At 35.4% G+C, this 13,769-nt stretch overlaps 1 protein-coding gene across 2 annotated transcripts in view; it reads right to left on the reverse strand.

Moving 5' to 3' along the window:
* Window positions 1-12,926, reverse strand: part of EPHA5 (EPH receptor A5) — a 496,762-nt gene extending 483,836 nt beyond the window's left edge. For both annotated transcript variants that reach the window (XM_082259443.1, XM_082259442.1), the window contains exon 1: window positions 11,780-12,926. In XM_082259443.1, the coding sequence (XP_082115569.1) occupies window positions 11,780-11,936 (157 nt within the window). In that variant the 5' untranslated portion in view covers window positions 11,937-12,926. The remainder of the gene's footprint in view (window positions 1-11,779) is intronic.
* Between the last annotated feature and the right edge of the window lie 843 nt (window positions 12,927-13,769).

A 13,769-nucleotide genomic window follows, 5' to 3' on the forward strand; every position in this document is an offset into this window, starting at 1 on the left:
ATCACAGCACTGCGGAATTTGATTTTTTAAGTGATATTTAGATATCATTAGACAGAAAAATAGATATTGTTAAGACAAAGTAACAAAGAAATAGGGTAAAGCTTTTTTATTTTATTTTTTTAAGACAGTGGGGTTACTTAACTAAAACTGGATAGTGCAACATTTGGTGCAGCTCTGCATAGAAACCAATCAGCTTCCAGGTTTTATTGTCAAAGCTTAATTGAACAAGATGGAGTTAGAAGCAGATTGGACACCGTGCACAGCTGCACCAGATTTTGCACACTACAGTTTTAGTAAATCAACCCTACAAATTCATGCAAATGGTCTTCTTTGTTACCTAATTGCATTCATTTAAATCAATTCATGTTCCTGATTAGCTGTCATTGGCTGAGCAAGTAGAACATGCCCTATGCTTTGCTGCTGAGGTACATTGCAATCATGAGGCTGTTAAATGTATGGTGCATGTAACTCTACAACATAGGAATATTACCTTTAGAGATCAACTTGTGAGTGGCAAAGCTGTATGGCTTTTCATGGACAGGATAGCATTTTTAGTGCCTATATGCATCATCTGCTGGACATTTCATTCGGAGCTTAAGCTCTACTTGGTCTAGAACCCAATATGATTACCTTATATGGCCAATTTGTCACAGCTCTATGAATTCACAGTAATTGCATAGGGTCCAGAAACAAATGATACCATGGGCATCAACCCCCAGAGGGTTTTTGGGCAGCAATAGTGAAAAGTAATTATAGATATAGATATAGAATACGAGTTAAGAAATTCTAAAAAAATTTCCTTTATTATAAAAAATAGTGAAGTAGATAAAATGTTAAAACACAACCCCGTAAGGGAAAAAGGTATATTATGAGCTCTGGTTACAGAGATGACAATGGTTACAGCAAGATAGTCGCACAATGATGATCACAGTGGCAAAAAAAGAGACAACCCCAATGCGTTTGTATAGGGTCCAAACCTTTCAAGAATTCTTTATCTGGCTTCCATGTAAGTAGAGCTTTTTTCATTGGTCAGACCCAATTTCCTCATGTCTCTTTCCACAATGGGAGTTTTACTCATATAACTTTGGAGATATGTTTTTTTTTTTTTTATCTTCATTATATTTAACTTCATAATTTTTAATGTCTTCTCCTTGTCACCCTGAAACGGTTTCCCTACCACTACATCAGTGACAGATAATGGAGTATTGGAGCAATTCTAGAGAAAATAATCTGTGACATCAAATGTTTCAGATTTGCCACCATGAGCACCACCACTAATACCAACACAAGAAAAATGTTCTCTACTCTTCAAATTGTATACAACTGGAATGTAATGTTCACTCTTAATGATAAGGTTGGAAGAAAAAAGTGATTGGTGATGATTGGAAAAGCTAAATAGAGGGAGAATGGACACTGAGTGTCAAAAAGACAGTGGAAAGTTATCTATGCCACTATGGCCCAATTACCAGCAAGACAGAATGTTTAACCTTGAAGTAAAATATTTTCTTGCAAGAGATACAGCTAGTATACCTGGGTTGACAGCAGAAAACTCCAAAGGCAGACAATTTTTAGGAAAAAAAAATATTTGATTGATCTGTGGTGCTTAGGTTCTTGAATCACACAAAAAGGGAACTATTCCTGAACCGTTTCAAGAATTTCAAACTTGTATTTGGATTGTCAGTACATGTTTGAAGTCATGTGGTGTACCTGAGCCACTAGAAGATTAATTGTGAATAATGGCCGTGAAAAAGAGTATTAAAATTCAAATAGGGGTTTGACCATACAATACAGTGTCAGTAAGCCATCACTAGATTGTAAAACTGGCACAAAGCTTTTGGAGTAGATGCCAAAGATTATGACTATCTATACCTTTTGTGAGTAAGTTCTGTAAAGGCAAACTACAACCTAAGACATGTATTTTCCTATCTCCATATGCAGCACTACCAGTGTTGGGAGTAACTAGTTACAAAGTAACGGATTACAGTAACTACATTACTTTTTTTGGTAGCGAAGTAACGTAACTAGTTACAATACTACTATTGGTAACTACACTACTTTACTAGGCTATAGGAGGTAACTACACTACTTTACTAGGCTATAGGAGGTAACTACACTACTTTACTAGGCTATAGGAGGTAACTACACTACTTTACTAGGCTATAGGAGGTAACTACACTACTTTACTAGGCTATAGGAACGCGCTTTCCTGCGTTACCCAAGCCGTGCGATACAATCGTTATTTCAAAGAATAGAGAGGGATGAAGTTTATGACTTTTTGTTGCACTTTATGTTTTATTCTGTTTTTTCAGGTTTTGTTTCCCAAAGCCTGTGTTTATACAATAAACTCTATGCAGAAAGAGAGTCATGTATCTTCTTCTACACAGTCAATTAAGAAAGAGGATAGTAAAGTAATAAGTAGTGAAGTTACTTTTCAAATGCAGTAACTAGTAAAGTAATCTTGTTACAATTTACAGAAGTAACTAGTAACTAGTTACATTTTTTGAGTAACTACCCCAACACTGAGCACTACCACACGGGGAGGTTCTAATTTCCTGTACTTTTTTACTTCTTTCTGATGTCATAACTCTCCAACTCTGATTATATAGAGACAGAAAGCTCTCTAGCAGACCATTGCAGACAACCCTGGAAATCACTCCCAAGGGAACTATCTAACTAAGTTGCCTGTCTTGGTTTTATGGTTTTAGGCCAGAAGAGATATTTTACCTTTTATCAATAAAATCCTTCTTAATAATCTGTAATTTGAAAATTCAACTGTACCTAAACTGTAGTCTCTGGATACTGCCTCTTGGATAAAGCTAGGATGAAAACCTGTCAAGTCAGGTTTGGTTGGGCCATAGTCCAAATTCAGTTGATATGGAACAATATTCATAACATAAACTGGTACTGTATATGCAAAGGTACTAACAAACATATGGTGTCTTATCATCTAAAGGTAGCCATTTGACATGCCTGGACAGTGTATGTAAAATAAAAAAGATTGAAAAAAAAAAATACAATAGTGAGACATTCCTCACCGAAGGTTTTTAGTTTGATAAGTAAGGCATATATACATATATATATATATATATATATATATATATATATATATATATATATATATTATATACTTATATTCTTATAACAAGTGAACAGCTGTGGGCGTAGCCCCCCTGTTAAGTTGATACAAACTCATTTGTTCATCAGGCACAAGGTTTGTTCTTTCATTTCAGGAGAAAGTTTAACAGAATCCCCCAAACAAATTTACTTTCCAGTCCAAGCTGAGCTAATTTTTGTAAATTAGCTAGTACAATTTGTTTAACACAAAATCAAAAATAAAAAAACGCAGCATCGAGTTATGTCTTTCCGTTATGTTTCTTTTTTGAAGTATAAAACTTCACAGACTCCAGCTGCTATATTGATCACGGTTGAATCTATTTGGGTCTTCGTTTTGCCTTAGATCACACTACAGGAATAGCTATGCAGGCCCCTGAATGCACACAGAAACCCCTGCAAAAAGCATTTTGAGCAATAGAAAGCTAAAGTCTGATGTAAATTATTAGCTTTTCTGATATAAACGAAATGCAGAAAAAGGTAAATAGCTTTTGCTATGTCTTATTTACTGTTATACTAATGTTTTTGGTTTGCTTGTATTTTTTATTTATTTTTTTTATTGTAACCAGAAGTCCTTCAGTTTACAATAGTTATAATATCATAAAGCAATACTGAATTTAAAAAAAAATGTCCAGATAATACTCTTAGTTTTACCTTTTATCTACTGTTTAGTATCCCTAATGGAGCTTGGTTTCCCTATAGAGGAGCCTGGGATCTAAGTCATGTCCCACCAGCCATAATTTCGTTTAAGTATACCCTCAGTGGCATCATTAAAGGCAACAAAAGACTCCTCAATATTCTCTGACAAAATTTAGCCTACTATCATGCTACTGTTTAGTATCCTTAATGGAGCTTGGTTTCCCTATAGAGGAGCATGGGATATTGGTCTTTTAAGAAAAGATGATCTTTGCATAGGCCACATGACCATCTCTATACTGTTTATTTTTTAGTAACATTCTTAGTTAAAAATACTTACATTTTCAGTGGGAATTTACAAAACATAAAGAGCATTAGGAGTATAATAGAGGAAGGAACATGACTCATTTGCAGGATACAAAGGTTAGATGGCATTAGATAGATGGCATACAAAACAGTTCTTAAACTGGCTGTTTGAATGACAATGGGGTTGATTTACTAAAACTGGAGAGTGCAAATAATGGTGCAGCTCTGCATAGAAACCAATCAGCTTCCAGTTTTTTTGTCCAAGCCTAATTGAACAAGCTGACATTAGAAATTGATTGGCTACCATGAACAGCTGCACCAGATTTTGCACTCTCAAGATTTAGTAAATCAACCCCAATGTCTTCATAAATAGCTAGAATGAGCTAGGAAATGTGTAACAAACATATTTTTGAATAATTAAATCACATAGAGATGGCAAGCTGTATTTTAGGTTAATTATTTTAAGAATATCTTAGTACTGCATGTTTTATTTATGATTTATAAGATCTAGAAGGTTTCCTTATACAATGAATGGATCACTATATATCAATGTACAGAAACATTTTAGCCACCTTTTACTGATTTACACCCTCATGAAAGAAAAAAAAAAAAACTAGACCCAAAAAAAGTATCCGTACCACCCCTTGACATTTTTTTAATCGGAAAAAAAACTACTGTTAAAGTAAGCTTCTTGAAAATGCAAACTGCTTACCTTTACAAAAAAAAATGGAAAAGGATGGAGAGCAAATTAGGATTGTGAATGCCACCTAAACAACCAACCAACCAACCAACCAGGTTTCAACATGGATTATGTCCAAAATGTAAGACATAATTATGGTTGCTTATTATGAGAAGCAACATGTCCCTATTTTATTTTCTCTAGTTTTCAATAATCTTCTATAACAATAGAAATATATATGAATCCATGGGAGAGCATTTCACTAAGGGTCACTAAAAAAGTAACAAGTAAAAAACTTTGGCCAACTTGCCAAAGCATACAAGTTCTAACTTGTCGTAAACAATAAATTACTGGAAGATAAAAAAAAAAAGAAAGAAAAACAGCACTATATTCATACTATTCTGATCCCATCAAGTGATCTATCCAGATTGAAAACCTGACTAACAAAATGATTTTGGCTGCTATAGTCTTTGATGTTCTGACCGTTTTTACAAATGAATGCTGCACTGAATGATACAAAAGACAATGTTTATAGAGGAAGTGTTATTAAACTGACACAGAATTTCACATTTCATGACAATGCCACCAGTACCTAACTAAAGAAACTTAGGTCTTTCATAAAAGACTCCGTATCTTAGAGGAAGTCATCAAATTATTGCAGGCCTATTTCTTTCCTCACTGTGCATGAGCTATTTACCATAACAAAGGTTTCACATTTTCATTCTCTAAATAATAGTTGAAAAGCCTCAAACGATTTCTGAAATTTCTGGCCTCATGTGCCTACCCCCTTTGCTTTGTGGTGTGCTCCTGTTTTTAGTAGGGAAGGGTCAAAAGGGGCAGAGACGTTGGCAGTGAAAAGGACAGCCTTTGTGTTGTGTGGTTGGAGACATAAAGAATAAGCTTAGAGGGGAGTTTTGTAACATAGGGATTTTACTTAACCTCATTAGTTCCAGATGGGCCTTAATACAGTAATATCCCTCATGCAATGAATTGGGTTAATATATTGAAATGTCAGATTTTTCAATCACAGGGTACTGATGTTTGTGCACTTTTTTGCACTTTTTTTTAAAACAGTTTTAACTGAGAAACATTAAAGAGACCTATGACACAGTTCCACCCAGTAACTCTATACTGAACTTCTCCCTTGGATTCACACATGTTGTGACGTCTAGACTATCATCCTATTGTTTGTATATCTGGATCGTGTCAAACAATATTCTAAGGTAGCTCATCAAAGTGACACTGTTAAACCACGACAGGTTTTGGTTGCGGTATTAATTCTCATAGCCTGTGGGATTTACCTTAACCATCTGGCCATAAAAAAAAGATCAAAAGTTATCTAATGTGTACATTGTAGGTTTATAGTCACCATATGACTTTTAGAAGAAAGTGTAAGTGCTAAAAAAAAAAAAAAAAAAAAGGTATTAGGAGAAATATAATAATCATTATAGTATAATGTCGTGTAAAATTAAAAAAAAAAAAAAAAAAAACTTTATGTACTGTTTAAACTTAACAAAAGTTTGATTGGTAAAAATGGTTCTAAGGTAATGATGTTTTTTTGTATTTCTCTGAAAATAAACAGCCTTGATGTTATTAGCGAAGTAGGTATAAGATGCACAGAACTGTATATGTAATTTATTATATGTATTATGTACATTTACACACACTGCTAAACATAGGCATGTAATGCGGTATTCATTTTTATGAAATGTATGCCTCTAATGCTATAATAACAGTGTACACGTTTCTGAAATAGTCCATACCATGCATATATGCTAACTACACTTATATGTTGTTGTTATTAATAAAGTTGCATTTCCATGGACATGTGTTTTTTTTTTTTCCAGCAATCTTCTCATAATGCTGCTCTTAAGAGCACATCAGAGACACTTGAAAGCCTTTTAAGGAATCAAAGAGGGGTGGAAAAGTCTATTTATCATAGGTAAAATGTTCTCTCTAATAAAGTAAAGTAACAGATATTTACACTTCATAGTCAAGCCATTAATGGCAAGTATTTGATATGTAAAGCAGTAACAAACACAAGTGCACTAAATAATAAATAAATAAATAAATAAATAAATAAATAAAATAATAATAATGTTATATATTTTATGTACAGAATTTTTATAATTCAATTATTTAATTATTTCTTATATGGCTTTTTTTTAGTGAATACACAAGTCTTATATATTGTATAAATAGGTATCTTCCAGCTTATACTGACTAAACTATCTTCAGGAGGAAAAAGTTCTTTCTAGGTCATTTTTATTTTTCTAGAAGAAGAACAGAATATGTACTTACTCGTACTCGCCTAGTTTGAGATCTCCATTTGATTTATCACAAAGGCAGTGCTTTTATCCATGACAAGGTCTACACTACTAGTGTAAGTTAACTTCTTCTTGTACAATATACTATAATAGGTAGAATTGGGATTTATACCATCTACTGCTAGCTGTGTAAATTTGTAACACCTCTAAAAATAGTCAGACACATGCATGTGACTCACAATGATACATGTGTGATGTAAAAATGCACTTGATATGTTAAACTGTGAAAAAACAAAAAGTGATAGAATCATTACTTTGTTGGCAAGGAAAATAAAACGTATGAATTTGATTTCGAAGGCAATGATAGGCCAGAAATATGTACCATTAATTTACATGATATACATAGGGCCTAGTTTTCTTGTGTCTTTCTGAAACATATTTCAGGTTACTTTTTATTATTATTATTATTATTATTTTTTTGAGTATTAACATTCTATCCACTCTGGTAGAGTTGAAAAAAGAATAGGTCAAAGGATATTGGCCATGATCAAATAGTAAAGGACAAATACTAGCAATGATAGAACTTGTACATATATAATAAAACACACTAACGAGTAGCACGTAAATAGTCGGCAAAAAAGGACCTATTTTATGAACCTCCCTTAACTGTCCTTCTTCGTGTATTTATTATATGTTTTTATTGGTCCTAGTTTTCTACTACATTTTCAACTGGGTCACACATTCAGTTCAATTGTATTTGCGGCATAAATCCTTGAGATGCTTAGTGATCTGTATTGTATCAAGGCTTGAATTAGAATCCACAGATGGAGAAGGCAATATTACAGAAGACCTTGTGCCGTGTTAAATAAATTTGTAGAATGGCCATAACGTAACATTCAGATACAACTCACATCTTGCTGTGTGTTATCAAACACATCCGAAAGAAAACTTTAAAAGCTCTACTGTTTTTTTTTTTAAGATTTTTTTGTCCGTGATGTTCGGTAAAGCTGTGTCTTTTTAGTCTATGATATGTGCAAGGCCAAAAGGCCAAATACACATCCTGGTGGTCTGCAGTCAATGACTAGTTATCAAAGGACAATATGGCATACTTTAAAAAGTGCAAGTTCACATTGTTTTCCAATATTTATATTTTCTTATTGTCTTGATGGATGATATCATGGTATTATGGTAATCTGGTGTAACAAAATGCAAGAAATTGTATGTTGGAAAACCCCTTTGCTTTAAAAATAACCCAGTGCTATCTACTATATTCATAATTAACCTACATGGTAACTGTCAAGCTTAATATGTACCCAAATGTTCTAAAAACACATACTGAAACAATGTTTCATGACAATATAAACACAGTAGGCAAAACCACAAACTAACAGACATGTGGTGGCTGTCAACCACTGCCTTCGTTCCTACAGCCAGACTCTTAAATGTCAATTTTGTTTTACTTTTGCATCTTGGGACATTCACCAACCGCTTTCATAGTCATCTTTCCTGTCTTATTTTCCAGCCATGATGCAGTATACAAATATCCAAGACTATTCTGCTCAGTGTTAACTTTTGAGTTGAGGGATGCATATGTTGTATGTGTAAATGGCCAACATAGTTGTACAAACTTTTAAAATGGGCCTACATACGCAACCAGAGTCGAATTTCCAATGTAAGCCAGCTCAATTTTTTTTTTTTTTTTTTTACATATAAGATTTTTTTTTTTTTTTTTTTTTTAAACAGTAAGCTTATCTTTAAGTATAATTTGACAGATTTTATTTCTCAGATATTATTTCCAATCATAATATTTGCAGTATAATAAACCACTGTATCAATTAATCACATAATAGTATTCTACACCTTGGGGGAAAAAAAAAAAACATTCACCAGAACACTAATATATCTTATAACCGTGATCACTTTTATTCTTGGCAAAGCATAAAGAGATGATTGCATAAAAGCACCATTGATATTAAGTGATACCAATAGCATTTTCATTTTAATTATTTTTGTATTGCATACATAGCTTGTTTTTTTAACACATTGTTCACATTCACAGAATGACAGATAATTAGCCCAAAGTGCATTATACATAATAGTGAATGACCTCCTTGTTTCTCCTTTATTGATCACCATTTTGTCTCTACCCTATCCCTTTCTGAGTAATACAGCAATAAGAGTGGTCTACAAAAAAAGAAAAAAGACAAAATGATTGAAGTTCCCTGCACCCTAGCCGTTGTAATGTAATAAACTCAGAGACTACTATTGCTCTTGACTCATTTCCAAGGCTCAAGGAACAACTTCCTAACAAGACATCAGCATAAACCCTGCAGCAACGCTCTGACCCAGGAGTCAACTCCATTCTCATCTCCTCCACAATATTATCAGTATTGCACAGCATGAGATCACTTTGGTGTACTGTAATACAGAGACCATGCTAGAACACTAGAATTAGCAATTTTCTTTTAACTTACATATTTTAAAAAAAGACTGTAGAAGCCAGCCTATAAACGCAATATACCATGAAAGATCCTTATCTGTTGCGCAAGATTATAAATGGAAAAAAAAGTAAATATAATGCAACATTCAATATGAAAAGGATGTAAATTTTTATGGCACCCCCTTTACAATGGGTTTACCACATTGTTTAGAGACTGGTCATGATTAAGTGAAATATAGGGAAGCAGAATAACCTTGATGGCAAAATATATTTTTTATACTGTGCGTGGGGAACTTATATAGAGATCTTTATAGGCTTCCAGTCTCTGTTACTTATTTGCTGCAGCCATAAACCATACAAGTTATTTGTAGAAACATACAAGTTATTTGTAGACACATACAAGTTATTTGTAGACACATACAAGTTACTTATAAACATATACACCTTATTTGTAAACTACTCTATACAGCTTTGTTAAACAAAAACAATGGAAGTGACAAGCTTGGCCCTTGCCATTTTACTTTATTTGTACATGCTACTAATTGTTAGTTAATGGTGATTGCCAGCATCCTAGACCCAGTATGAAAGCAGCACATATATAAAACATATATGCCCTTTAACAGTGGTTTTACCACATTATTAAGAGTTTGATCATGAATTATAAGGAAGCAGAATAACATTGATGGCAATATATATTTTTTATACTGTGCATGGAACTTATATAGAGATCTTTATAGGCTTCCAGTCTCTGTTACTTATTTTGCTGCAACCATAACCCATACAAGTTATTAGCAGACACATACAAGTTATTAGCAGACACATACAAGTTATTAGCAGACACATACAAGTTATATGTAGACACATACAAGTAATTTATAGACACATGGAAGTTATTTGTAAACATATACAAGTTATTTGTAAACTACTCTATAAAGCTTTATTAAACAAAGACATAGAAGTGTCAAGCTTGACTCTTGCCATTTTACTTTATTTGTACATGCTACCTTTTGTTATTTAATGGTGATTGTCAGCACCCTAGACCCAGTATGAAAGCAGCACACAAATAAACATATACCCCCCTTTAAGAATGGTTTTGCCACATGGTATAGAGATTGATCATGAATTATAGGGAAGCAGAATAACGTTGATGGCAATACATGTTTTATACTGTGCATGGAACGTATATAGAAATCGCTATAGACTTCTAGTTTCTGTTACTTATTTGCTGCAAACATAACCCATACAAGTTATTTGTAGACCCATACAAGTTATTTGTAAACTACTCTATAAAGCTTCATTAAACAAAGACATAGAAGTGTTAAGCTTGACTCTTGTCATTTTACTTTATTTGTACATGCTACCTATTGGTATTTAATGGTGATTGCCAGCACCCTAGACCCAGTAGGAAAGTAGCACACATATAAACATATATCCCCTTTAAGAATGGTTTTACCACATTGTATAGAGATTGATTACAAATTATAGGGAAGCAGAATAACATTGATGGCAGATGGCAATACATTTTTTATACTGTGCATGAAACTTATATAGAGATCTTTATAGACTTCTGGTTTCTGTTACTTATTTGCTGCAAACATAACCAATACAAGTTATTTGTAAACATATACAAGTTATTTGTAAACATATACAAGTTATTTGTAAACTACTCTATAAAGCTTTATTACATAAAGACATAGAAGTGTCAAGCTTGACTCTTGCCATTTTACTTTATTTGTACGTGCTACCTATTGGTATTTAATGGTGATTGCCAGCACCCTAGACCCAGTAGGAAAGCAGCACACATATAAACATATATCCCCTTTTAGAATGGGTTTACCACATTGTAAAGAGATTGATTACAAATTATAGGGAAGCAGAATAACATTGATAGCAGATGGCAATACATTTTGATACTGTGCATGGAACTTATATAGAAATATTTATAGACTTCTGGTTTCTGTTATTTGCTGCAAACATAACCCATACAAGTTATTTGTAGACCCATACAAGTTATTTGTATACATTTACAAGTTTTTTTTTTAAACTACTCTATAAAGCTTTATTACACAAAGACATAGAAGTGACAAGCTTGGCTCTTGCCATTTTACTTCACTTGTACATGCTACCTTTTGTTATTTAATAGTGATTGCCAGCACTCTAGACCCAGTATGAATGCAGCATACAAACACATGCATATGTTATTGTCTCCTTGCTTTTGCCTGTTGGAGTGATGAATGATGGTGTCACAGAGATCTTGCACTTTGACTGTCAGCGTTGCTGCCTAACGTGTTTAGTGTTAATGTACACACCTACATAAGGATGATGAATAATAGACCTCACCTTCGTTGCTTGGGCCAGCGATGGTCTTGGAGTAGGTGCTGGTGATCAGCCATATCCAAAGGGTTAAGTGAGTCCCAAATCCACCCCACCAAGAAGATCCACTATGAAACCAGGATAGTCCAGCAGCAGCAGATTTGGCACCACTGACACGCAGCATCTTCTTTCAGCAGCAATCCTTTATTAAATAAAAAATAAAAAGCCCTCTTGCCTGGCTGTTTCAGGATCCTTTCTAAAAGCAGCAGCTAGCAGTCCCGACAATTCCCTTTAACGGCTGTCAATCCAAGAGCTGATGGCGATCGAGCACTTGTCGGTTGTCCTTGCTGTCAGAGGTGTCTTTCTGTTAGTGGGATGTGATCAGGTGTAAGATTCCTCTTTTTTTTTTCCCTTCCTCCTCCTCTCCTCCAAATAACCCTGATGTGCCTCCTCCGTCTCTCCTCCTCTTCCACACTTTGATTTGGACGAGTGTGACGGCTCAGAGGAGCCAGATGACGGGGGTTGAAGATGAGGGATGTGACAACAGCAACCCACACACTTTTTTTTTTTCTCTCCCCCCTCCACCCCCCCTTCAACCAAAAGTCAGATGTTCAGCAGCATCATCGTAGGATGGAATGGAGTTGAGAGAGGGAGGAAGGGGGTAGAGCAAGGGCTTGGGAGATCGCAGCTAGCGATGATGTCCAAATTAAGGAGAGCAGATCGCAGAAGGTCCCTGGAGAAGACCATCACATGGAAGATTCGGTGACAGAGGAAGGAAGGGAGGATGTCAAGAAGTAAACATCCAGACGTCAGCTCAGTGCTGGGATCGCCTGTCCAGAGCTCAGCTAAGCTGCCAGGGATGCTTTCTGATCACACATGCACATCAGCAGGGGGGAGAGGAGAAAGTCAGTGGGAAGTTCAGCATACCCTTGCACTTTCAAGGATTCAGTCTGAGCACAGCATCAAAGCCTGGATTCAATTGCCAAGATCCTGTCCACAGCATCACAAGCTCAGGCTCTTGTCCACTGCATCAGGACTGCCAGACAAGGTCTTGTCTACAGCATCAGAAGCTGTATTTGACTGACATCCCATTCTCTACACCATCAGAAGCTGTATTTGACTGACATCTCCTCCTATACACCATCAGAAGCTGTATTTCACTGACATCCCATCCTCTACACCATCAGAAGCTGTATTTGACTGACATCCCATCCTCTACACCATCAGAAGCTGTATTTACTGACATCCCATCTTCTACACCATCAGAAGCTGTATTTACTGACATCCCATCTTCTACACCATCAGAAGCTGTATTTGACTGACATCCCATCCTCTACACCATCAGAAGCTGTATTTACTGACATCCCATCTTCTACACCATCAGAAGCTGTATTTACTGACATCCCATCTTCTACACCATCAGAAGCTGTATTTGACTGACATCCCATCCTCTACACCATCAGAAGCTGTATTTACTGACATCCCATCTTCTACACCATCAGAAGCTGTATTTACTGACATCCCATCTTCTACACCATCAGAAGCTGTATTTACTGACATCCCATCCTCTACACCATCAGAATCTGAGTGTGACTGCTGAGCTTTCCTCCATAGCATCCAAATATCTAAGTGACTGCTATCCTCTCTTCTCCATAGCATCAGAAGCTGTAGGTGACTCCCATGCTTTCCTAAACAGCATCCAAATCTCTATGTGACTGCTATGCTCTCCTCTCTAGAGCATCAGAAGCTGTAGGTGACTCCCATGCTTTCCTCCACAGCATCAAAATCCCTATGTGACTGCTATGCTCCCCTCTCAGGAGCATCAGAAGCTGTATGTGACTCCCATGCCTTCCTCCACAGTATCCAAACCTATATGTGACTGTTATGCTCCCCTCTCAGGAGCATCAGAAGCTGTATGTGACGCCCATGCTTTCCTACACAGCATCAAAATCCCTATGTGACTGCTATGCTCCCCTCTCAGGAGTATCAGAAGCTGTATGTGACTCCCATGCCTTCC

Source organism: Pelophylax lessonae (assembly GCF_965119305.1).
Source record: "Pelophylax lessonae genome assembly, chromosome: 1".
In the NCBI taxonomy this organism is placed as follows: domain Eukaryota; kingdom Metazoa; phylum Chordata; class Amphibia; order Anura; family Ranidae; genus Pelophylax; species Pelophylax lessonae.